The sequence below is a fragment of the Meriones unguiculatus genome, chromosome 3, assembly GCF_030254825.1.
Source record: "Meriones unguiculatus strain TT.TT164.6M chromosome 3, Bangor_MerUng_6.1, whole genome shotgun sequence".
Taxonomy (NCBI): domain Eukaryota; kingdom Metazoa; phylum Chordata; class Mammalia; order Rodentia; family Muridae; genus Meriones; species Meriones unguiculatus.
In genome coordinates this window covers 33,496,547-33,518,127 of record NC_083351.1, presented here as the reverse complement: position 1 = coordinate 33,518,127, position 21,581 = coordinate 33,496,547, and the positions used below count along the sequence as shown (strand labels likewise).

Here is a 21,581-nt window from a genome sequence, read left to right as displayed (position 1 = left end):
TCCCCTGTTGCACTTTTCAGGCCTAAGTGGTCCTTGGGCTCTCAAACCTGTCCTCACCCAGTTGCTAATGAAACTGCTGTTGGCGCTTTCATTTGGAGTGGGTCCGCTCTGCCAGAGCAGAGCCGTTGTCTTCACATATACGGCTGCATCCTGACTCTTGGCCCAATGAAAACAGACACTGCACAGCCTGCCCTATTGCACCCAAGCTGTGGAGAGCCCTGTGAGTCCCCTATGCCCACTGAAGTCAGTGCATCCCCCCTTGTGGTAGAAGACAGGAGCCATCATCCCACCCAGGAAAGGGCACGGTTCACTCTGTAGTAAAACTGTGAAGTCCCAGGCCAATCCACAGATCATCGCTTGTCCTCTTGTTTCTCCCGCTTCTCATTTCACATTTCATACGGTGGCACTGGGAGCTGCTTCTCCAGAAGACATCTCTCACACATATTTAATACACTGTAATTAAGATGATTCTTTTGAGATTTGCATGCTTCATCAGTGAATTTCCTAATAGCCTTTTTTTTAAAGACCTGCCTTTAAATATGCTTATATCGTGTCTTATTCTAAGCAACATTATTAAGAATGTTTTCATATCGGCATCCAACATATAGTGTTCCCTTGTTTTTGAATTCATTAATTCTAATTGCCAGTAACAAGGAAAATACCATCTGTTCTTGAGAGCACTCACTGTAGTCTAATCAAATTAGGCAGGGTAGCAGGGCGGGCAGGCACAGGTGAGCCTGAAATAATAAAAGGGGAAGCAAAACGAATGTGTTTGATTTTCTCAGCATTCTTCTGTGCCAGGACTAGGGAATCACAGCCTGAGACAGCCACGGCTATGCCATTGTCCATCCTGAACCTTCTCTTACTAAGGGGCAGGGAGATGAGGGAGATTAGACATTTAATCCGAGTTCTTCAAGACTCAATGGCCTCTGAGTATTAAACCATTAGGTTTCCTTCCTCTAAGCTAGTGTAGAGTCACTTTGAAAACTCCCTGCAGGATAGAGGCAAATCTCTACAGACTGGCCCCACACACACCGTGCCATTCTTGGCATTTAAGTGTAGACACACAGGGTCTGCTTAGAGAGATGAGGTAGGGAGGCTCATGGGACTTCTTAACTAGGGCCACTGGAGAAGGACCCAAAAAGACAAAATGGTAATGTGGAGTCAGCCTTCATTTGGCGCTTCATTAGGGGATGATGCCCTAGCTGAAGCTTCCCTTTGCATCTTTGGGGTGCTGGTGAGCCCCGCAGCCTTCCCAAGGACTTCTGTCTGTGGCTTCATCTTCTTGCTTGAATTACATGCTGCACTTTGCCATCCGCTCACCCATGAATTCACCTCTCTCTTTGCCATCTCTCCTTCCCATGACCTGTCCTACAGTGCGGCTCTGCAGAGTATATGGCACCTGAGGTGGTGGAGGTCTTTAGGGACGAGGCCACTTTCTATGACAAGCGCTGTGACCTGTGGAGCCTGGGTGTGGTCCTCTACATCATGCTGAGTGGCTACCCCCCCTTTGTAGGTCACTGTGGGGCTGACTGTGGCTGGGACCGGGGAGAGGTATGCAGGGTGTGCCAGGTAAGTGCTGCCTGGGCCTCCCTGGGCATAGGTGGGGGTCAGTGTGATTGTAGGGTACCAAACAGGTTTAGGATAGGAGACTCTACCAAGTCTGGGAGGAGTTTTGGGTGCCCTGTTCCGGTAGGGAAGCAAAAGACAAGGTGGAGATAGACATACAGGCAGCCGACATTTTCAGGAAAGTTGTTCGGAAGAGCAGACATGAACATGCTCAAGTATGCCTGGCCCAGGGGACAAGACAAGACCTGTAGATAGGAGGAGCACAAACCAAGACATGGAGGCATGCACACAGCGGGAGGGGAGGGGTAGCATGCTGGTGGGGGTAGCAGGTTGCCAGGAGCCAGGAATTGGGCTCTGTTTTATGGACACTATTTACACATCACCTCTCCTGTCCTGCAAGTAGCATAGCCATTTTGGCCTTCCAAGGTCATTAAGTATTCCTGAAGGATCTGGGGGAGATTTAGGGAGGAGGCTGTGTTTGTGGTATTCTCAAGCGATGAGCAACACTTGTAGCAGAATTGGAGCCAGGGTGGCCAGATCAGTGGCAGCAAACCCCGCCCATCCCTGGCCAGTGTGACCTCAGAAAGAACTCTCTTTGCCTAGAACAAGCTTTTTGAGAGCATCCAGGAAGGCAAATACGAGTTTCCTGATAAGGACTGGGCTCACATCTCCAACGAGGCCAAAGACCTCATCGCTAAGCTTCTGGTTCGAGATGCAAAGCAAAGACTCAGCGCTGCCCAAGTTCTGCAGCACCCGTGGGTACAAGGGGTGAGTGACCACAGGTTGGGTAGCATGAGACCGCCACTGGCCTGCAGGAGGTGTCACAAGGAAGCTCTCACCCCAGACAGTGTGGCTGCCCCATGCCGGGGCAAGGTGGGACAGCAGCCTCAGTTATGCTAGAAGGAATTGACTCCTGGCTCAGCCCCTCAATGCACCTCCAGCCTTGGCCACAGACCAAACCCCTAGAGCCCTGTGAAGATTTGACACATGGATCCCTGTGTTAGCAGAGGCACACCTCCCAGGAAGCCATTCAGGGTCTGTGATATAAAACGTTATTAGCTAAGAGCACCAAGAGGGAAGGAAGGTTCTTCAGTTTAGTTGGCTGCCCTAGGGTCATGTGACTCCTTACGGCTGGGAGTCAGGGAACAGGAGCCTAAAGGGCAAGTTTTCAATGAGTCAAAGGTGATGTTTTCAATGAGTTCAGGAACCAAGTCCTCACTATAAAACTTTAAATCCTCATGGTCAGTCACAACACCTGGTCTTTGTGTCCGTGGTTTGCCAGGCCCTAACCAGCCTCCATCACCCTGCCACTGGAAGGGGGCAAGCATTGCCAGCCAGAGAGATGTCAGAGTAGCTCAGTCGCTAATTCCCATCCATTGCATGTCAGAGTCAAACAGTATGGAGGGGATCAAGGCCCAGGCCTGTCTTCATACTCCAGTAGAGAAAGGTAGACCTTGTAGAACGGATGATGGATACCTTAAAAGTGCTAGGGACACAAAGGAACAAGACCTCTGCTTGAAATGGGGTGGGAGAGTGGCAGATAAAGTGACCTTTGAACTGGGTCTTCAAGGATGATTAAGACTTGAACAGGAGCCAGGCACAGTGGCACACCCCTGTAGTCCCAGCACCCAGGCAGGCAGAGGCAGGAGGATCTCTGTGAGTGCAAGGCCAGTTCAGGACAGCCAAAGCTACACAGAGAAGCCCTGTCTCAAAAACAAAAACAACAACAACAAAAACAGGAGAAGGGAGAGACGGGGTTGTCTACAGAGACAGCCATGACTTCAGAGTGTATCTTTCCTACTCTCAGAAGTCTTCAGAAGGTCTGACTCTACAGCAAGCATAACCAAGTCCCCATGCTGGGCCAAGCACCTGTTAGTAACCTGCCCCTTTGCTGGCCTGGGTGGGGGCAGCTCTTGGAAGGTGGGAGCAGCATTACCCACAATCTGTCCTTCCCATTCTAGCAAGCTCCAGAAAGGGGACTCCCCACGCCGCAAGTCCTCCAGAGGTAAATGCTTCGATCTTTCCCACTGCCCTCTCACCTTGGCCTTGACTTTCCCTCTAGTCCTCAGGCCCATCTTCAGGCTCTGATGCCCTCTCCAGAGAGTTCTCTGGCTACTTCCCCTCAGTCCTCTCACTCATCTCCACATAGATTCCTCTCTCTCAGCTTCATCTCAGCCCCTCTTTGCAGGAAAACCCCTGTTTTTTACTCACTTGAATGTGACTGTGAATCACCGTTTATACCCCACAGATGGTTCTTATCTGTGGATCATTCTTGAAGGAGGATCCTGCTCCTGGCATTGGTAAAAGGAAAGGAGGAATTCAGGGCCATTGTCAGACAGAGGGACAAGCAGTCAGTCACATATACTATTAGGCACACATGAACAATAATGACCTCTATGTCTTAAATGCTTACCACTTATCCAACATTTCATACACAATCATGTGTTGCTCAAAGACCAGGATCCATCCTGAAAAGCTATATGAGAAAAATAGTTTGCTAGAGTGGAGGGTGAAACATCAACAAGGCCCTGCCTTCAGTCCCCAGCACTAAAAAAGAAGAGAAAAGGAATACAATCATGTGCTATCATCAGAGATGACACCGGGTGGTATAACTGCATGCTTCATGTCAGCAACTGGAATAAATGCCAAGCAGCAGATGACTGTACTATAGCCAGAGTCTTCATAGCAAACTTAGTTTTCCAGAGTCTGCTTTAGAGATGAAAAGGTAAGAAGCGGTGGTAACTTGTGCTAGGACACATAGCAGCTGTTAGATAAATTCCTACCAACCTTTGCCCATAAGGATGGAGCTAGCCTGGACAGGAACCCCCTTGGGGTTCAGGCAAACCCATGTTCAGCATCCTTGGGGCTCTGAACCACTGCAGCTCTCAGAAGGAACTACCCAGGAGAATCTCCTTTTGTTCACCCCAGGCTGCTTCCACCCGGCTGGCATTCCCACCTGACTGAAGCTGTTGCAGATGCCTGCAAGTGCCAAACCCCTGTCCCTCTTAGATGATTATTCAACAGACCCAAAGTGTCTGGCAGATGCTGGCCCTGGGTTGGGCTCTAGGAGCACAGCTATAAATAGCACAGGCCCTGAACCAGAGCCCCTGCCCTCAGCAGGGAAAGGAGACCAGTGCAGCGCCTTGGCTTGGGAAGAGCTGGGACAACGGTAGAGCCTGGAGAGGTGGGTGCTCTGAGAAGGGACCATTTGCCCTGACTGTCCATCCCATGAGGCTCAAAGGCTATTCTCGTCTTAGTCGAGCAAGGTTCTGAGCCAGGCACAGCTGCTTTGGAGAGAACAGCATGGTCCAGGAAAATACGCTGGATTGTGGAAGCTGGCAGTTGAGTAGGTACATCTGAGAGCCTGCCTGGCTGATCTCAACCCTGCTGCCCTCTTCTCCATGCCCTTCCTGGCCCCTACAGAAACAGCAGCACCATGGACTTGACACTCTTCGCAGCTGAGGCCATTGCCCTTAACCGCCAGCTGTCCCAGCATGAGGAGAATGAACTGGCTGAGGAACGTGAGGCCCTCGCTGAGGGCTTCTGCTCCATGAAGCTGTCCCCTCCATCCAAATCTCGCCTGGCACGAAGGCGAGCCCTGGCTCAGGCTGGACGAAGCAGAGATGCAGACCCATGTTCAACACCAGCGGGGCTCTGAACCATTGCAGGTGCACCCTGTAGGCCTGTCCAGGCGGCGCCCCTGAAAACCTGTGAGGTCAAAGCGTGAAGCAGGCAGAGGACCTGCCCTGCAGCCCCAGGCAGGCCTTCTCCATCCAAAAAGGCCCCCTTGGTTCCCACCCATCCCCCATTTCCCTTGGGTCCTTAGAGGAGAAAGCTTTTTCCAAAGGGGTTGTCTTTGAAAAGGAAAGCAGTCACTTGTCACTTTGCATAACTGCCTGCAGCAGGAACAGCTCTTCACTGGGCTCCAATTGCTCCCTGTGTCCAGATCCGGGATCCAGCTCTTGGTGGGGGCTGCTGAGGCCGCAGCCTCCTGGGAGCCAGCTTCCAGGAGCTGACAGAGGCTGCCAACACACGTGCCTCCTTTCTCGGCACTGTCACCTTCTTGTGGCGATCCTCCCACCTTCTTCTGTCCTACAGACGTCCTCTCTGCCTGTCTGCTTCCTGGCTGAGCAAAGCCATCCCCTCAATTGAGGAAGGGCAGGGAGCCAGATCAGTCTTCCAGTCTGTGGCACAGAGAAGCACATAATCTTTCTTTGCCGCGACCGAAATGTGTTCCTCATTTATCAACCTCTTCCATGTTTGGGATTGCTGCTAAAGTCAGTATTATTTCTCTTTTTAAAAATACATTTGCTTTTTAAACTGTGTTCTTCCAGCAATCATAGAACTTCAAACTCCCACTGCAAGCACATAGATTTCCCCAAGCAAGATATCCTTGCACTTGGGATTTAATCCCCTTTTCCCCACAGAACCAACTGATTTTTAAGCTGTTACTATGATGAAAACTTTTTAAATGGTGTCTTCCTGTCTTTATCTGCTGCTGCCTTCTCCCAGAACATTTGTGGAGAGAGGTACAAATGCAGGGCAGTTAGACTGCTGTGTATGAGGTGGAGGCCCGCTGCCCTGAGGAAGGCTGTGACCACTGCCCCAGACTCCAAGGCACAGCCATTGTCAGATACACTGTGGAGTCGCATAAAGAAAACAGATTTGCATATGTGACATACTATATTAGTCAACCACAATCACCAAAATGCTCTCATAACTTGTGCTTGTTTTAATAAATAATGTAAAAATTCTGCCTGTGGCAGCCTTGGTGGTCCTTTTTTCAACTGCAGACTTGAGGCCGGCAGGCCTCCAGGGTTGAGACTGAACCTAGGAGGTTGAGAGAAGGCTTCCCAAATATAATAGCACATTGGATCCACAGACGAGAGGGAGACTTTGCTTTTCTGTTTGTAGTTGAGGAAATATAACTCACCAAATACCACTTCTACAATAAACAACTGTTTTTAGGGAGCTGTGTATCAAGAAAAGGCTGAGGTGGGGTCAATAGCCATTGCACAAGCAGATTTCTAAAGGAGCTGTTTAATGGAGGATCCTGTAACACCCCTCCCCTGCCCATCCCTGACCAAAAGACCATATTTCTCCTGTCTAAAGCATTACAGTGCCTTCATTGAGGACCTGCTGTATACTCAGAACTGTACTTGTCCTACCAGAGTTGATGACAAAGAGAAATGGTGCCTTTCATCCATCGCCACACTACAGAGCTGAGTGGAAAGGACCATTGTCGCTTCCTACAGAGATGTCAAGAAGGAATCTGGGATCAGGGATCAGGTCATGGGCGACCAGCTATCCTACAGTATGAATGTCTGCCCATTATGGTGGTGTGGCTGATGCATCCCTTCATCCACCTGAAGTGAGGCCAGCTGGGAAAGCGGATTTGCAGAATTGCCCAAAGGCTCCCAGCCCCTGGACATCCAGAACTGGAAAATGAATTCTGTCTGTGGACTTGAGCACTGACCTCCAAGTTACTGGTCGGAGGGGCAGCTGTGGTGCAAGTCTGCTATTGGAAGGTGGAGGTCCTGGGTTCCAGTCCTTGGTCAGTCCTCCAACAAGAAGATGTCTTCAGGCACTTTCCAGGTCAAACCGGGTCCACCACTGTCCCCAATCTTGCTGCAGCCCAAGACAGAAGACTCTCATCCTTCTGGCCTTTGCTCAAACTGTGCCCTCCCACCAATCCTCCCCCCACCCCCACACTGGCCTGCATGATGAGGTCCCTCTCTCTTGGAAAGCTATTTAAATGATACTGCGTGAGCTTTGGTTTTGCCAACAATTGTACATTCATAAAGTAGTAGGTCCCTTCCAAGGAGTGTGCAGGCATTTCATTTGCACAGCTGTCCTATGGGTACACACTATCATTTTATCCCACTGGACATGAAAAACAGGCAGACAGCTGGATAGCTAGCAATGACTAGTAGGACTTGAATTCCTTCCAGTGAAGCTTGGAACCCAAAGCCTTGCTGCTTTGGTCCAGGTCCCAACTCAGCCGCTCATGGGCTTTGTTTCACAGACAAATTACTTATGAGTTTGTTTCTTAGCCCTAAATGAGGATGAGTAGTGTTTAGCTCACCAAGCTGTGAAAATTTTGACATAATGAAGGCGAAGGGTCATGCTCTTCCAGATGCATCCAGTAGATAGTGCGCCATCTTTGGTTTTCTTGCTCTAACTTACCCTGTATCCTGGGTGGGATTAATAAAACTACAACACCAAGGCTGGAAACAAGCTGCCCTTTTCCTTACCCAGGGAGCCCTCTGAGAGCCCCTGTGTAGTGAGCAGCTTGACCTGACTGTGAGATGAGTTAAGCTTCGGGTCCCTCAGATCTTATTTGATTGGCTGCTGTGCCCACCACTCTTGTCTTGGAGTCCTGGTTGGAGGGACAGCTTGGTGCCAGGGGAAAGTCTGCTATTGGAAAGTGGAGGTCCTGGGTTCTAGTCTTGTCTGTACCACCATTTACTAGGGTACCTTGGGCGTCTTAGTTCTGCTGGGCAGAGACAGGCATGGGGGATGCTCTGAGGGTACTCTGGGATGGTGGAGCCTTGTCCAGGCGTTGAACTCGGGGTGGACGGTAAAGACAGTTTTCTAGCTCCAGAAAGCACACTGGGCTGTAGCCTCCAGGGAGCCAGCTTCAAGGATCTGACAGGCTTTCAGCATTCGGTGTCTCTCTGTGCTATCAACTTCCTCTGGCCTTCCATCTTAGAAGGAGAAAGCTAGCCCCAGCCACCTAGAGTGTCTCAGCCCTCAGGCCTCATTTCTCAAAACCAGCTAGAGGACATTGGTCTAGCTACAGTACTAGTTTCAGTTGGACTCTGGGAGCTCTGGCCATGGGATGATCAAGTCCTTGGGCTTCCACGTGTCCACCTTGAACTCTGGGACCTCTTCTTCCTCCTGGTCCGCAGCTCCTCACCAGACCCAGCTCCACAAACAGCTTACATTGGTATCATGCCAACTACTTTAGCGGCTTCGGGTCTGGAGGGACCTGAAGGAGCAAGGTCTCCACAAGGCTGATATTCTTGTTTCCATGGTAGCAGTTGCCTTGGAAGCTGCTTTCCTGATTTCAGCTTCTAAACCATCCAAGAAAGCTGCCCGTTCCCCCGGGACCAGTGAATTAATCACGCTGTCCCAGGGCTCTCACCCTTCATGGAAAATAAATAGAACCAAACCAAGCTGGGGCGTCTTCAGCCACGCTCCCTCCACAAACTCAACCCACACTTGGACTTGGCACTCCTGAGAAAGAAAGACCATAGACAGACACCTTCCATAGTCAGGTACCTCCATAGCAGACAAAAGGCAGACACCTCTGTAAGCAGATACCCTCTCTTCCTTTGCTTCACTAGGAGTCGAGATTCTATGGTGGAACCTAGTGTGTGCCATGGCTCAGTGATGCTGAGTCCTATGGCTCCAGGAGAACCCAGCCACCCATGAGAAGGACTCTGGTACTTGGAAAGGCTAGGAACCCATGGAGCTTGGGCTGCTGCAACTCACTGTCTCCCACAGACAGCTTCCTAGAACTTAACTCTAATGCCAAACAGATCACTCAGAGATCAGCATGTATTTTCCTCAGGAATTGTCTAGCCTACACTGAAGACAGAATGGGAGAGGCTTCCTCTCCATTCCGTGTGTGTGTGTGTGTGTGTGTGTATGTGCAGGTGCATGCATTTGAGTATATATGTGTGGATACACATGCACATATACATGAGCACATGTATGTGCATGCATGGAGAGGCCAGAGGTCAACCTCAGGTGTTACTACTCAGGAGCCATCCATCCTTTGTTTTGTTTTTGAAGCCAAGTTGCTCGTAGGGACCTGACACTTACTGGTTCAGATAGGTTGGCCAGTCAGTAAGCTTCAGGGACCTAACTGTCTGTGCTCTCTACAACAGTGGAATTATGAGTGCATGTCACCATGCATGTCATAGTGTTTGTTCTGGGAATCAAACTGAAGTCCTCGTGCTTGCACAACAAGCACTTTTGCCAACTGAGCCATCTCCCAAGTGCCTCTGCATTGCCAAACAGAACATCTAGATTTGAATTTGGACTCTGGGTCTTAGAGATATGAATGTTCTTGAATCTGTAGTTCACTGGGCAGGGCATTCCTGCCTCTGGCTTGTGGTATAGGAACTGGTACAGGTGCTTGATGTAAGACAGAACAAGCGATGAAGCTCAGGCCAGCCCCAGAAAGTCTGTTTTGCTGACAGTGTGGGGGAGCCGCTCTCAGCCTTGGGCCTTGAGTGGAACTAGTACTGGCCCTAACCCCCAGTAATGCCAACGCCTCAACATGAGTGGGAGGCCCGGCAGGTGAAAGTTGTTGAGACTCCTGAGAGAACATGTATTCATGGCTGTTTTGATAACGCCTTCTAAAGCTAACCCTCTGTACCTTTACAAAGTACAGACATGGGGTATAAGCAGATGGCGAAGTAGAGGAAAGCTCATTTTTATGAGTTTTGATCCTGGAAACATGGAGATGGTGGTGGGAGGCTTGGCTTCAGGGGCTCCATCTTTATGGGAGCTGAGGGAATATCCATGCTCTGTGGTCCTCCCGCTAAGGCTCCCTTGAGCTGATCCTGCCTGTTTAGGTCTTCCCACCACTATACAGCAAGAGAAGACTGTTGGTAGAGGTGGCGTTTGCTTGACGCCCTCCTTCCCGATGATGCGGGTGGAGATGTAGGGCCAAGCCCAGAGCGCCATCCCATAACCAGAAGCTTCAGCTTCTCTGTGGCCACAGAATTCCACAGTCTGAAGAAAAGGCAGAACAAAGAAGAGGAAAGAGCCCTTTGGGTGGGGTGGCAGAACAGTCCAGGCAGGAAGGCTGCACAGGAAGGGCTGTTTGTGTAGGTCTTGAGGGACAAGGAGAAGTTTACTAGACAACAAGCACCAGGCAGATGCCCAACAGGGAGAAAGAGTGAGGGGCCTAAGGAAGAAGTGGAGACAGTGGAGGCAGGGGATTTTGAAGCTGGTGAGGATGGCAGACATAATGATAAGAGACCAGCAATGAAAGGGAGGTTGGGGATTCTATGCAGGGTCATGTGACCTAGAGGAGTGTCTTCAGGTTACAGGAAGGAGCAGGCTCGTGCTCTAGGACTGGGAATACCCTGATCCACATAGATCCAGGGAATGCAGTTAATAAGGAGGGCTAGAGCCAGGCTCTAGGAAAGAGGAACAGGAATCAGGACTAGACTTGATTGGATTACCACTGCTCAGGCTCAGTTTGGTGGGTCCTCCAGACAGGTTGATGAGGTCAACCAGGCTGGGTAGAGGTACTCAAGCTAAAAGGTCCCCACAGTGTCCCAGCTTCATGACACATCTTGCCCAGCTCCTCTGTCCAACCCTACCCTACCCAACTGGCTCTTCCGGGGCTTAGCCTTTCCTCCTATTAGCCGCTAAAAAGGGTTTGTACCCATGCCCTGAGGTAAATGGGGCTTCTTAAGACCAAGGCTTGGGCTAAGACCCAGGCCTTGACTCAGGCCTTCCTAGGGCCAGCAGCTGACAGGATGGTGGGAGAAGCATGGGAGGGACAGGGAAGAGAGAAGACTTGGAGGACTATCCCCTCCTTCCATGTCTCCAAGCAAGGCCACAGGTGTACCCCTAGGCCAAGGGGCAGAGGCCAGCAGAGTCAGCCTTGAGCGTGTGACAGGGGAGTCTCCTCACCTCCCTACCCCCCAGAGTGCCATACGAAGGCATAAGCCCAGTCTTCCTACTTAGGAACCAACAGTGGAACCTGGGCTGCCTGGCCATTGGACCTTGGGGACACAAACGGAAGCTCACATTTCAGGCTCATGAATAACTCATCACCTGCTTGCTGCCTGTACCTCTGAGAAACCTGTTCCCTTGGCCTGCCCCCAACCCCGCCTTGCATTTCTTTAAACTTTAATAGGCCCAGGTTCTAAGGCAACTGAGCGGGGTCCATGGAGCTGGGACAAAAAAGCCTTGAACAGGAGAACTTGGGCCCAACTCCCTCAGGTCCCAGGTGGTAGCTGATAGAGGAGGATCCCATGGGGCAGACCCACCTCCTTAGAACCCCAGCCAAAGTGTAAATGTGGCTAGGCAGGACCCCCAAGAGTGGCCTCCAGCTTCAGAGCCCTTCACAGGAGGAAGAGTAAGCTGGGGTGTTGAGGTCAGGTGAGGCCTGGGGGGCCCCTGGAAAGCTGTGGGATAAGGTTGCAGACCAACCCCAGAGTTACCAGCTGAGAGACTTACAGCCCAGAAGTTTCCACCCTGGACGTAGCACTCCAACGAGGAGGCATCCATCCGAGAAGACCAAGAGTCCCAGGAGGCCTGGGAGCAGTGCCCTGGGTAGACCTGCATGGACATTCCCATCAGCCCCAGAGACTTCCGCTGCCTGCAGCTGGCCTGTGTGGCCCTCGGCCTGGTGGCTGGTAGCATCATCATCGGCGTCTCAGTGTCCAAGGCTGCCGCTGCTGTGGGTGGTGTCTTTCTTGGAGCTGCTGGTCTTGGTGAGCAGACACTGGGCTGGGGTAGGGGGAGGAGATTTTGCTGGGCAGCAGAGGTCTGGGGAGGTAGATGTGAGATGGAGGGCAGGGCTGGTGGTCAGTGGGAATTGGCTGGGGAGCATGAAAGCCAGAGCTGTCAATAGGGCGGCCTCAGAGTGCAGGAAGGAGAGCTGGCCTGGGGCCCTGAGGAGTGTGCTGAGATGAGGGAGGGCAGACTGGGTGCCCCACACCTTTCTGACTACCTAGGGGGATCTTGTGTTTGTGGCAGGATTCACCAGCCTGGTTGGAGTGGGGAGATGGAGTCCTGCAAAATGCGCAGACAAAAGACCCTCCTCTCCCCTTCACTGTGTCAGCAGCAGTTCTGTCTGTCTGTCCCAGCCAGGCTGGGGGCTTGAGGCATAGCTGCAAACACTGTGAGTGCCAGGATTACTTGGTCTGGGAGGACAGCAGGGCAGGACCCCACCCTGTGGCTTCCTGGCCATCAGGTCTGAGTGAGAAGAAGCAGTAAAGCCTCGGAGGCCGGAGGCCGCACTGGAGGTCTTGGGAGAGGAAAGAGCTGGAGAGAGAAAGGGGAGGGGCAGTGAGATTGATGCCAGCTGGCTCTGTTCTAGCCAAATAAGGAAAATGAGCAACCTGCTCCTCACCTACGCAGAATGGAGCTAAGAGCCGGCAAACCTGTGGCCTGCATATTCTGTAGCCCCTTCCTCAGAGAGGCACTGAATCCCCAGCCAGGGCTGAGTGCTGGGGACCACACACACCTCCCATTTACATGCCCACAGCCTGATCCTGTGCCCGTGCCCTCCTGCATCCCCCTCATAAACCACCAACCCACCAGCCTGCCACGTCTCACACCAATCGGGCCTTCCCCCATCACAGCACCCTCTGTGTCCCTCCTCAGGGCTCCTCATCTTCGCCTACCCTTTCCTGAAGGCTCGGTTTAACCTGGACCACATCCTGCCTGCCATAGGTGAGCATTTTCTTCCCCCACAGACCCTTTGTGTGCAAACCTATGAGTGATTATCACCGAATGTGCCCATGTGTGAGACTGCTCCTGGCTGAGGGAGAGAGGGAGGGAGGAAGGCACAGAGGAAGAGAGAGGGAGAAAGTTGTGTGTCACTGTCACCATGGCTACAGAGTAGCAGAATTCAGCCAGCTGCCTGAGCAGACATGGCTAAACCTCAGCAATCTGCCTCTCTTAAGAGCCCTTTCACTCCCAAAAGTTTCCTAGATCTCCAGATAACACTCTCGTCCCCAGCCCGGAAAGCCCCTCTACCTCTTTTTGACCTCTTAATAGTTCCCACCTTACTTCTACAACCCACACCCAGTCCTGGGGAGCTCCACATACCCCAGTTCCCTCCCTTAAAACCTACCACCTCTGGCCAGGTATGGTGGTGCACACAGCATTAGGGAGGCAGAGGCAGGCTGATCTCTGAGTTCGAGGCCAGCCTGGTCTACAGAGCGAGTTCCAGGACAGCCAGGGCTACACAGAGACACCCTGTCTCAAGAACCAAACAAACTACTACCACTTCTTCCAAGGACTCATGTCTTTTGCCCCTCCCCAAATCAGCCTAGATAAAGTGACCTAGAGGAACACAGCAGAGCAGAGACAGCCACTGATGAAGATTAGGCAGCAGCAAGACCTTCCTTTCTCAAGGTGGGCTGGATTTGGGGATGACCCAGTAGATGGGAAATTAGAGTGCTCTCATCCTGCAGGAAATCTGCGAATCCACCCTAACTCAGGACCAGACCATGGAGAGGGAAGATCCAGCAACACCAGCAATAAAGAAGGTAAGTGCCTGACTGGTTCTGGACTCTGCTCTCTGACTAGGCAGCCTTGTAGGGCCTTGGAAGAGCCTGGAGGGTCATAGGCAGGGAGGGGGTCAGCTTCACTGTGCAAGCCCTTCTCTTTAGGGCTTCCCTGTCCTGCCCAGCATGGACACCAAGACAGAGGGCCCTATATTCTCTTCCCCTACCTCTGGGTCTCATGCCCTGGTTACTGTCCACTCTATTCCCAGTGCTGAAGTCTGGCTGTTGGCAATGACACCTGAACCTAGTTATCTTCTCCCTTCCTGACCCTGTTCTGCACCCTGGGCAACCAACCCCAGGGAGGAGTGTCTCCAAGGCAGCCCAGCCCCCCTTGTTGATGTGTCCATGTCCCGTGCTTACCCAGCAGAAGGCCCGTTCCAGATGCAGCCCCAACCACTTCTCACCTACTGACGTTTGGTTCTCACAAGCCACATATGGGGAGGTGCTACAATAAACCTTGTTTTTTGTTTTTGTTTTTAATATGGGGCAACTGGAGCACAGAGACCTCACATGACACATCCAAGATCACAGCCAAGATCACATCCTGCGTCCCACCCTCCTCACACTGTACTTGGTCCCTAAGACCCCCTCCCCACCTGTCCCAGCTGTATCCTATGGTCCTGGAGCATCCCGCCCCACCCCACCATCTTTGAGCTCTCTGATCTGACGGGTCAATGAGAGTCTGTACTCAGACACCCCCATCCTGCTGTCTCCTCCAGGGGCCCGTAGCAGCCTGTCCACTGTGACCAGAACCCTGGAGAAGCTGAAGCCTGGAGGTCGGGGAACTGAAGAGGGCTAAGCATTGCCTCCTCTCCCAGTGCTCTCCCAGTACTTCTGTCTCAGGGCCCTCCTTCAAGCTAGAAGATGCATCGATGAGCCCTGGGGATTTTGGACCTACCCTCTCCTCCAGTGAGGCTCTTTCTAACAGATCCCCTCACTCCCAGCATCATGGCAAGACCCACAGGCCTCCAGTGGTTCCAGTCTCTCCCCTGGCTCATAGCTCTGTTCCATGTTTGATCTCCTGTTGGAATTTGTCCCAGGGCCCTGATGTACCTCAGTCATAGAAGCTGACCACAGAAGCCACAGATGGGGGGTCCTACTGAGGCTGTCATGTCCATGTCTGGAGAGGTGACTTTCCAGCTGGCTAGGTAACTTTCCAGCTAAGCCAGCGTTGAGACTGTTGCTTTTGGACTTCTCCTGGCTCCAGACAAGCCCCTGGCATCTCCTATTCTTCCCACTCCTCTTTGCAAGAAGGGTTCTCCTTGCTCCCTCCAAAAGGCCATCTCGGCATCCCAGAGCTGCAGGTCCCCCTGTCCTGTTCTAGCAGCCTGTGTCCTCTCTCTTGGAACCTCCAGGAAAGTTTGAATTCTTCTTCACAAAAACAATTGCTTGGTTTTCTGTTTTAAGACAGGATCTCATAGCCTAGGCTGATCTTATGTGCCCAATCATGCCTAGCTAAAGTTAGCAATTCTATTTGTTTTCTATTCTGCATACTGAACCCAGACTTTTGTACACACTAGGCAATCACTCTGCTCAGTGATATCCCTAGATCTCACAAAAACAGCTCTCAAGCCTACCTAAATATGATGAATGATGCTTTTGCCCCTAGTCCCTAGCACCAGGCAGGGCACACAGTGGATGTTCAGCAAAGGCTAGTGGCTTAAATTAAGTTGAAAAAAAGAGTACCCCCTAGGCTTTCCTGGAGAGCTATGTTACGGCATCTCCACAATAAGGTTTGAGCCAGGGAGGCTCAGGCACACGCCCTGGCAGAAGGCTGCTCCAATCCACATCCAGGAAGACAATATTCAGTCTCTGCAGACACATGCTTCTTGTCCTGCTCTGAAGAGAAGACAAACTAGACTAGTTTTATTCTTGTAGGGCCTATGCGAATGAGTCCTCTCAGAAGCCTTCTCTGAAACTGCCCCAATAGCTCCAAGGGCAGCTGATCACTTGAGTGGCTCTGGTCTGTTTCTCCATGTTCAACAGAGAGTCAGGCACACAGAAGACATCTTGTGGATGTTGGAAAAATGGTGACATGGGAGAACCCGTCTGGGACAGATGAAAAGGCTGAGAGAGATAGCTCAGGATCAAGGACTCAGCAAGTGTCCCAGAAAAAGTGATGGAGTCAAGCCTTGCTACCAGGCCCCCTCTCCTTTGCAGAGCCACAGAGCTCAGCCCCACATCCACAAATGCTGGTAAGCTGGGTGCTCCAGCTCTCTCTCCACCACCCTTTTGTCTGCAATTTGTCACTTCTTCCTTCTCCTCAGCACCATCACCTCTCAAGCTCTTCCTTGATGTATGAGAAACCCCTTCTTCAGTCTTCGCCTCTGTGCTCCAAAGAGATGCCCAGAGGTGAAGGGTGGGAATTGGGGCTACAAATCTAAGCTGAGGAGAAGAAGGTTCCCCTCTATTTGACCCTGTCAGAACGGGTCTCCCTAAAATAGGATATGGTAAGCCTGATACCTGAGGGGCCAGGCACAGAGAAGTACTTATGACTGTTGAGGAATAGATTAAAAAATATTCACATGAAAAAACAAGAGCTGCATGCACAGGAGAAGCTGGCAGAGCCTTGAGGTGAGCAGGAACTCTGGGGCCTGTCCCCTCCACTCCCCACTTTTCCCTGCTGTGGGCTTTCTGAAGCCTCCGTTCCTTCAGCACAGGTGGAGCTTCCCATGCAGCTTCTCCTGGACCGCCCTGCTGTGAGCAGGCCCCTGTGAGGCTCACCTTCTCTCCTGGCCCTGTCGGAGAAGAGAGGAGGTGGGCGGAGCTAAGAGTAGTTTGGTGTGTAGCTCTTGGTTAGTACTTGAGCAGCAGCCACAGAGCCCTCAGCGCTTCAGCATGGGTGTGGGAGTGGACAGTGGGAGCTCTTCCAGAAGTCGACTCAGAAAGGGAACTGGGTCTTTCCAGAAGTCTTAACACCTGGCCCTGGATCATGGCTGAGCCAGTGTGGAGACCAGAGCAGCACAGCAAAGCTGGATAAGGCTTGATCTAGGCAGGCCCCTGAAGTCAAGTCCTTACTGGCTCTATCTGTAGGAAAACTGCTTCAGCTAAGGGAGTGAACCTGAGACTCCCATCTTGGTCCGGAGCTCCAGGGGCCAGAGCAAGAAGCTGGGAGCGCTGGGCTTGAGTTTCCTCGTCTGCAAGTAGAAGATGGCTGTGACGGATCCTCACTGGCACATGCTCTGAAAGAAGGGTGTAGACAGCATCAGGTGAATATGTGAATGGATTTCTCGGTGAACGAAGGGGCAGTGCGCAGAGATGCCCTCCAGCCACACTCCTCCATGTCTGCCAGGCCTCTCTGCAACAAAGTCCAGCCTCAAGCTGCCGCTACCCAGTCCATCTCCCTGGGCCTTCATCCCAAACCCATAGGGGCATGTGGCCACACCCCTTTCTAGAGTGCTTGACCCTAGAATTAGGTTAATTAGGGAAAGGGTGCTGAAAAAAAAAATCCATCCCTGGGAAAACTCCCTGGCCCCTCCCCAGCACCGGGGCCTCCAGGGCTACAGAAATGCTAGACACTGCGGGCAGGGGCATCTGCAAAGGAGGAGGACTGTTTCCACTCAGGGTGAGAAAAAAAAAATACAGCCTAGACAGTGTGGGCGGCGGGGAATTAGTTGCTGGGGGCTGGCAACCCACGAACCCGTAGGAGCGAAGGCGAGAAGGACGTGTGCGAGGCTTTTAGGCTGGAGGCAGCTAGTGGGAGCCCAGGGAGAATGGCCGCCCACGCTAGGAAGGGACTCCAGCCCGCTGGCACGAGGCTGCTGTGATCCCCAGCCGGGCTCTGCTGTCTCAGCCCGCGCTGTTGTCTCCCATCCACCGCCGGTGCTGTCACTGAAGCTGCTGAGACGCTACAGAAAGGAACTGACTGCTCATCTCAGCCCGGCACACCCACTCTGCCCGAGCCCCTACCGGCGGCAGTGTGGGCTGATCCAGCTCTGCCCAGGCGGGGCCGCTATCCCAGCGTCTTGAGCCTGACCAACACTGGGACACAGGGACTCCTTTCGCTCAGGGGTCAGCCGGGTCACAGCAGGAGAGTGTCCACGAGCCCTCTCAGGCAAGTGCAGCTGCAGAAATTTGGGGGTCGCTGGAGGGATTGCTGAAAAAAGGGGGGAGATGCTTATCCTTCTCTGAACTCCTAGAGAAAGGAGGGTACCAGACAAGGAGCCAGGGACCTCTGAGCTTGGGAAAACAAAAGTGAAAAAAAGAAAAGGATTAGAGAACAGGAGACACACCACAGACTAGCTGTCTTGGCTCCCCTACTCTACCCTGGTCCCTGCTGCTCTTAACAGTTAAATCTACCCTAGAGCTTCCCTTGGCGCTCTGTACTTTCTCCAATGCCCAAAGTGGGGGGAAAGCTGAGAGAAGCTGGCAGACAGCAACTCCAAATCTGAGAAACAAGTGCCGCCCAGAAGACAGACTTCCCTGGCTTCTTGACCAGCGATCCCTTTCCATTTGTTTTACTAACGTTCACTGAGCCCTGAGAAGAGACAGGTACCCCAAGGTGGCATGAAGTCCTGGACACAGGAAGCCCCATGGCTAGGGGCACACCATTTGCACATGAAGGTAGCCCTGGGGGGAGCTAGCTGAGAACAAAGCTGACTTGGAGATCAGCTTCCCAAGCCTGGTGAGCTCAGCCCCACCAGAGTAGAATCAAGACGGCTACTTGGAGAAATCTGGGTGGAGGGAGCTGGGAGCTGGGAGGCTCAGGAGGGTTTTAACAGAGAGAAGGAATGGGGAGTGAGCAAGTCAATTAGTGGGATAATGATGATGATGATGATGATGATGATAATAATAATAATAATAATAATAATAATAAAAGATGGACTGGAAAGATTCTTGGCCGGAGGGTCTAAAAGGCCCCAAGATGGGTTGCAAGTATGTGGAGGAGAGCCTGAGGGTGAATGAGGGTGCAGGACCAAGCCTGGGGCTTGAGCCTGTGGCCTTTGTGGGAAAAGGCAACACTGAAAAAAAAAATCTATATACAGAGGCGGTGTTCCCAGGAAGCAGGGCTCTGAAGGCCTCAGAAGCAGAGACTAAGAGCTGAACAATATTCATTAAGCTCAATGACAAGGGGCCACTGCCGACACTAGTGAATACAGAGGCAGGAGCATGATAGGACAGAAACCAGACTAGAGTGGATACCCTTGGGAAGGAAGTAAATTGTGGAGTGTGGACCATTTGTTTAAGAAGCTGAAAGCTCTTGATGGATAGCTCAAGACCATGGTTGGGTTGGAATGAAGACGGGACGGGCAACAGTTCCCAGGATGAGGGATGGCCCACTGAGAAGCTCCCCTGTGGCAGGGAGGAGAGTTGTGGAGATGCAGTTTGCCACTGTGGTCCAGCGGGCTTTCTTCTCCTCTCCCAGGCTTAAGAGTGTGGGCGAAGAGTTGAGAGGCAGGAAGCTGGCCTGAGACAGCGTCAAGCTTTGCTGGTCAGCACTGGCAGGACAAATTGATGAGACAAAATTACGAAAGTAACTAATGCAAAGTCGGTGTGGATCACAGGCGGACACAGAAAGAATCAGACATGAGGACCATGGCATAGAGGTAGGGCTCTGGGATCGCTTGCCATCAAAAAACAGTTCCAGCAAGGGCAGTGTGAAGTCCTGGAACTGCAATGGCCTCGGTGCAGACTCGGGAGACATAGCCTAGATTTTAGAATGGGCTCTGCCTGTATCACCACCACCTTTGTGACCTTGGGTAGTTAGTTTAACCTGAACCTGTATTTTCTTATTTGTCAAAAAAGGGATGGTAATATGTTTACTTCTTAGGATTGTCATAGGATTAAATGAACTAATGTAAAGGGTTTATATCATTGCTCATTTTCTAATGCTGTAACAGTGCCTAAGACTGAGTAACTTGATGCTATTCTGGAGACGGGGAAGTCTGAGAGAAGGGGGCTGGCCTGTATTCCGTCATCACTTTTTTTTTTTTTTTTTTGAGACAGGATCTCACTATATATGTAGGCTGGCCTCTGCCTCCTGAGTCCAGGAATTAACAGCATGTGCCACCTTGCCCAGCTCCTAGTCACTTTCTAAAGTGATTGGCCTTACATCCAAGCCCCACCACTAGGAAATCTGAGTTTTGGAGAGACATGCCATACCTGAACCTTAGCAGCTTGGGACATCATTAGACACACAGTAGATGCTGTCATGGTTTGTACAGAGGTGGGGGTGGCTTCTCCAAGGTGGGCTGGTTCAGGGTGATGCCAAGGATGACAGTGTCCTAGAGGGCACAATGGGGGCAGGGAAACTGAAATAGGGTGAAGGAGCGCAATAGAGGTGAGACGTCAAAGGACTAAAGGAGCGAGGTCCCAGGAGGACTTCAGGTCCTCAGCAAACTAGGACAGGGTGGAGGGATGTGTGGAGCTGGTAACAAAGCCTGGGAAGGAGGCGAAGGAAGGCTAGCCCCACCCCAGCAGTCTAGGGTCCCCATCGACCATCCCTCCTGTTGTTCCAGGTAACTGAGTTACTATATGGGGGCAGAGGCCTAGACTCAGTCTGCCCGTATATGGCCTCCTGGTGAGGGACCAGGAACACATCTAAGAGCATCGGGAAGAACTGAGAGGAAATAAGAGACCCATGGCAGCAGAGCCGCTGTTGCCTGGATGGGTACAAAGGTTGGTCTAAGGGACACAGGGCAGTGACTAACACAGAATCCTTTGTCACTTGGGCCATCTACTGTGCTAGAATAAGAGCCTGCAAAGCCTGTAGATCTTCTGAATGGGGCTCTCCCTCACAGGTAAGAGTGTGACAGTGGAATGGCCCATGAGGAACTCTGGCACTGCTTCCTAGCTAGAGCCATGAAGATCACTGTAAACAGGAAGGCATCGCAGGACCGCCTGAATCAGAGCTCCCCGCCCACCCCATCACCTCTCTTGGGGCCACTGCTCTCAGGCACCTCACCCTCCACCACCACCAAGCAGGAAGTATCTAGAGACGCAGCTGCTGAGCAGAAGCTCATCCCCACCCGATGGGAATGTGTCAGCCTGTGTCTGCATTTCTGCGGGCAATGCAGCAGTGTTCTGGGTATGTTTGTTGGTGAGTGTGCATGTAGTGAGTGAGGGGGTGGTGGATAGGTGACACACACTGGGAGACAGGATAAGAGAGCCCAGAAGTCACACACAAACTAGAAAGCCAGGCAGGCCTTTCAAACCTCCTCCTCAAGCATTGTTTCTAGGTAGGGGAGTGTGGTGTGTGTGTGTGTTTGCACGTGTGTGTGTGCTTGCATATTACAGAGAGTGGGAAACTGTCTGGCCATTAAGTGGGAAAGGATGACATATCTCTGGACCCTGGAGAGGCCGAATCCTCTTGGCAAGAGCTAAGAATCTACAGCGTGATGAATAAGCCCCAGCAGAAAACGCCTATCAGTGATGTGGGGAGTCCAGATAATGGGGTAGAGTTGAGGATGGAGTGAGGTTAGTCTGGGGTTCCAGAAGAGCGGCCTTGCCCAAACTTTAGGGGCTGAGAAAAAAAGGGAAGAGTCCACAGCCAAGGGACAACAGGGCTTTAACTGAGCAAAAAGACTGGGTCACCCATGGAGAACAAGGTGAGGGCCAGTGGCTAATATCTTTGCCAAAGTCTCTGTGCTTTTACCCAGAGGATCTTGGCGCAAGTGCCAGGGCTGGAGGCCTGGAAGCTGCTACCAGCTGGATATTTGCTCTTATTCAATGCAGAAGTCTCAGAGCCATGTTCTGGGACAGGATGACATGGGCGCTTCTGGCAGAACCCCCCCCCCAAGGAGC

General features: G+C 51.9%; 2 protein-coding genes across 15 annotated transcripts in view; both read left to right on the top strand.

Moving 5' to 3' along the window:
• The window catches only part of Mknk1 (MAPK interacting serine/threonine kinase 1), a 42,385-nt gene extending 33,357 nt beyond the window's left edge, over window positions 1–9,028 (top strand). For 4 of the 14 annotated variants that reach the window (XM_021659438.2, XM_021659439.1, XM_060379806.1 and 1 more), the window contains 4 exons: window positions 1,378–1,572; window positions 2,173–2,337; window positions 3,531–3,574; window positions 4,993–6,323. In XM_021659438.2, coding sequence (XP_021515113.1) covers window positions 1,378–1,572; window positions 2,173–2,337; window positions 3,531–3,574; window positions 4,993–5,227 — 639 coding nt within the window. In that variant the 3' untranslated portion in view covers window positions 5,228–6,323. The other 10 variants (XR_009590670.1, XR_009590669.1, XM_021659444.2 and 7 more) reach the window with 10 other exon arrangements.
• Window positions 9,029–11,884: 2,856 nt separating this feature from the next.
• On the top strand, window positions 11,885–19,647 carry Kncn (kinocilin). The gene is made up of 4 exons (XM_021659432.2): window positions 11,885–12,035; window positions 12,931–12,999; window positions 13,746–13,820; window positions 14,558–19,647. The coding sequence occupies exons 1-4, from the start codon at window positions 11,885–11,887 to the stop codon at window positions 14,635–14,637; spliced, it is 375 nt and encodes a 124-aa protein (XP_021515107.1). The 3' UTR covers window positions 14,638–19,647.
• The last annotated feature ends 1,934 nt before the right edge of the window (window positions 19,648–21,581 follow it).

What these genes read in the sequence shown, in the direction of transcription:
- Kncn (XM_021659432.2), top strand. Translation starts at nt 11,885, where the DNA reads ATGGACATTCCCATCAGCCCCAGAGACTTCCGCTGCCTGCAGCTGGCC. An exon ending in TCTTGGAGCTGCTGGTCTTG is followed by an intron (nt 12,036 to 12,930) that starts GTGAGCAGACAC and finishes GTCCCTCCTCAG; the next exon opens with GGCTCCTCATCTTCGCCTAC. An exon ending in CCACATCCTGCCTGCCATAG is followed by an intron (nt 13,000 to 13,745) that starts GTGAGCATTTTC and finishes CTCATCCTGCAG; the next exon opens with GAAATCTGCGAATCCACCCT.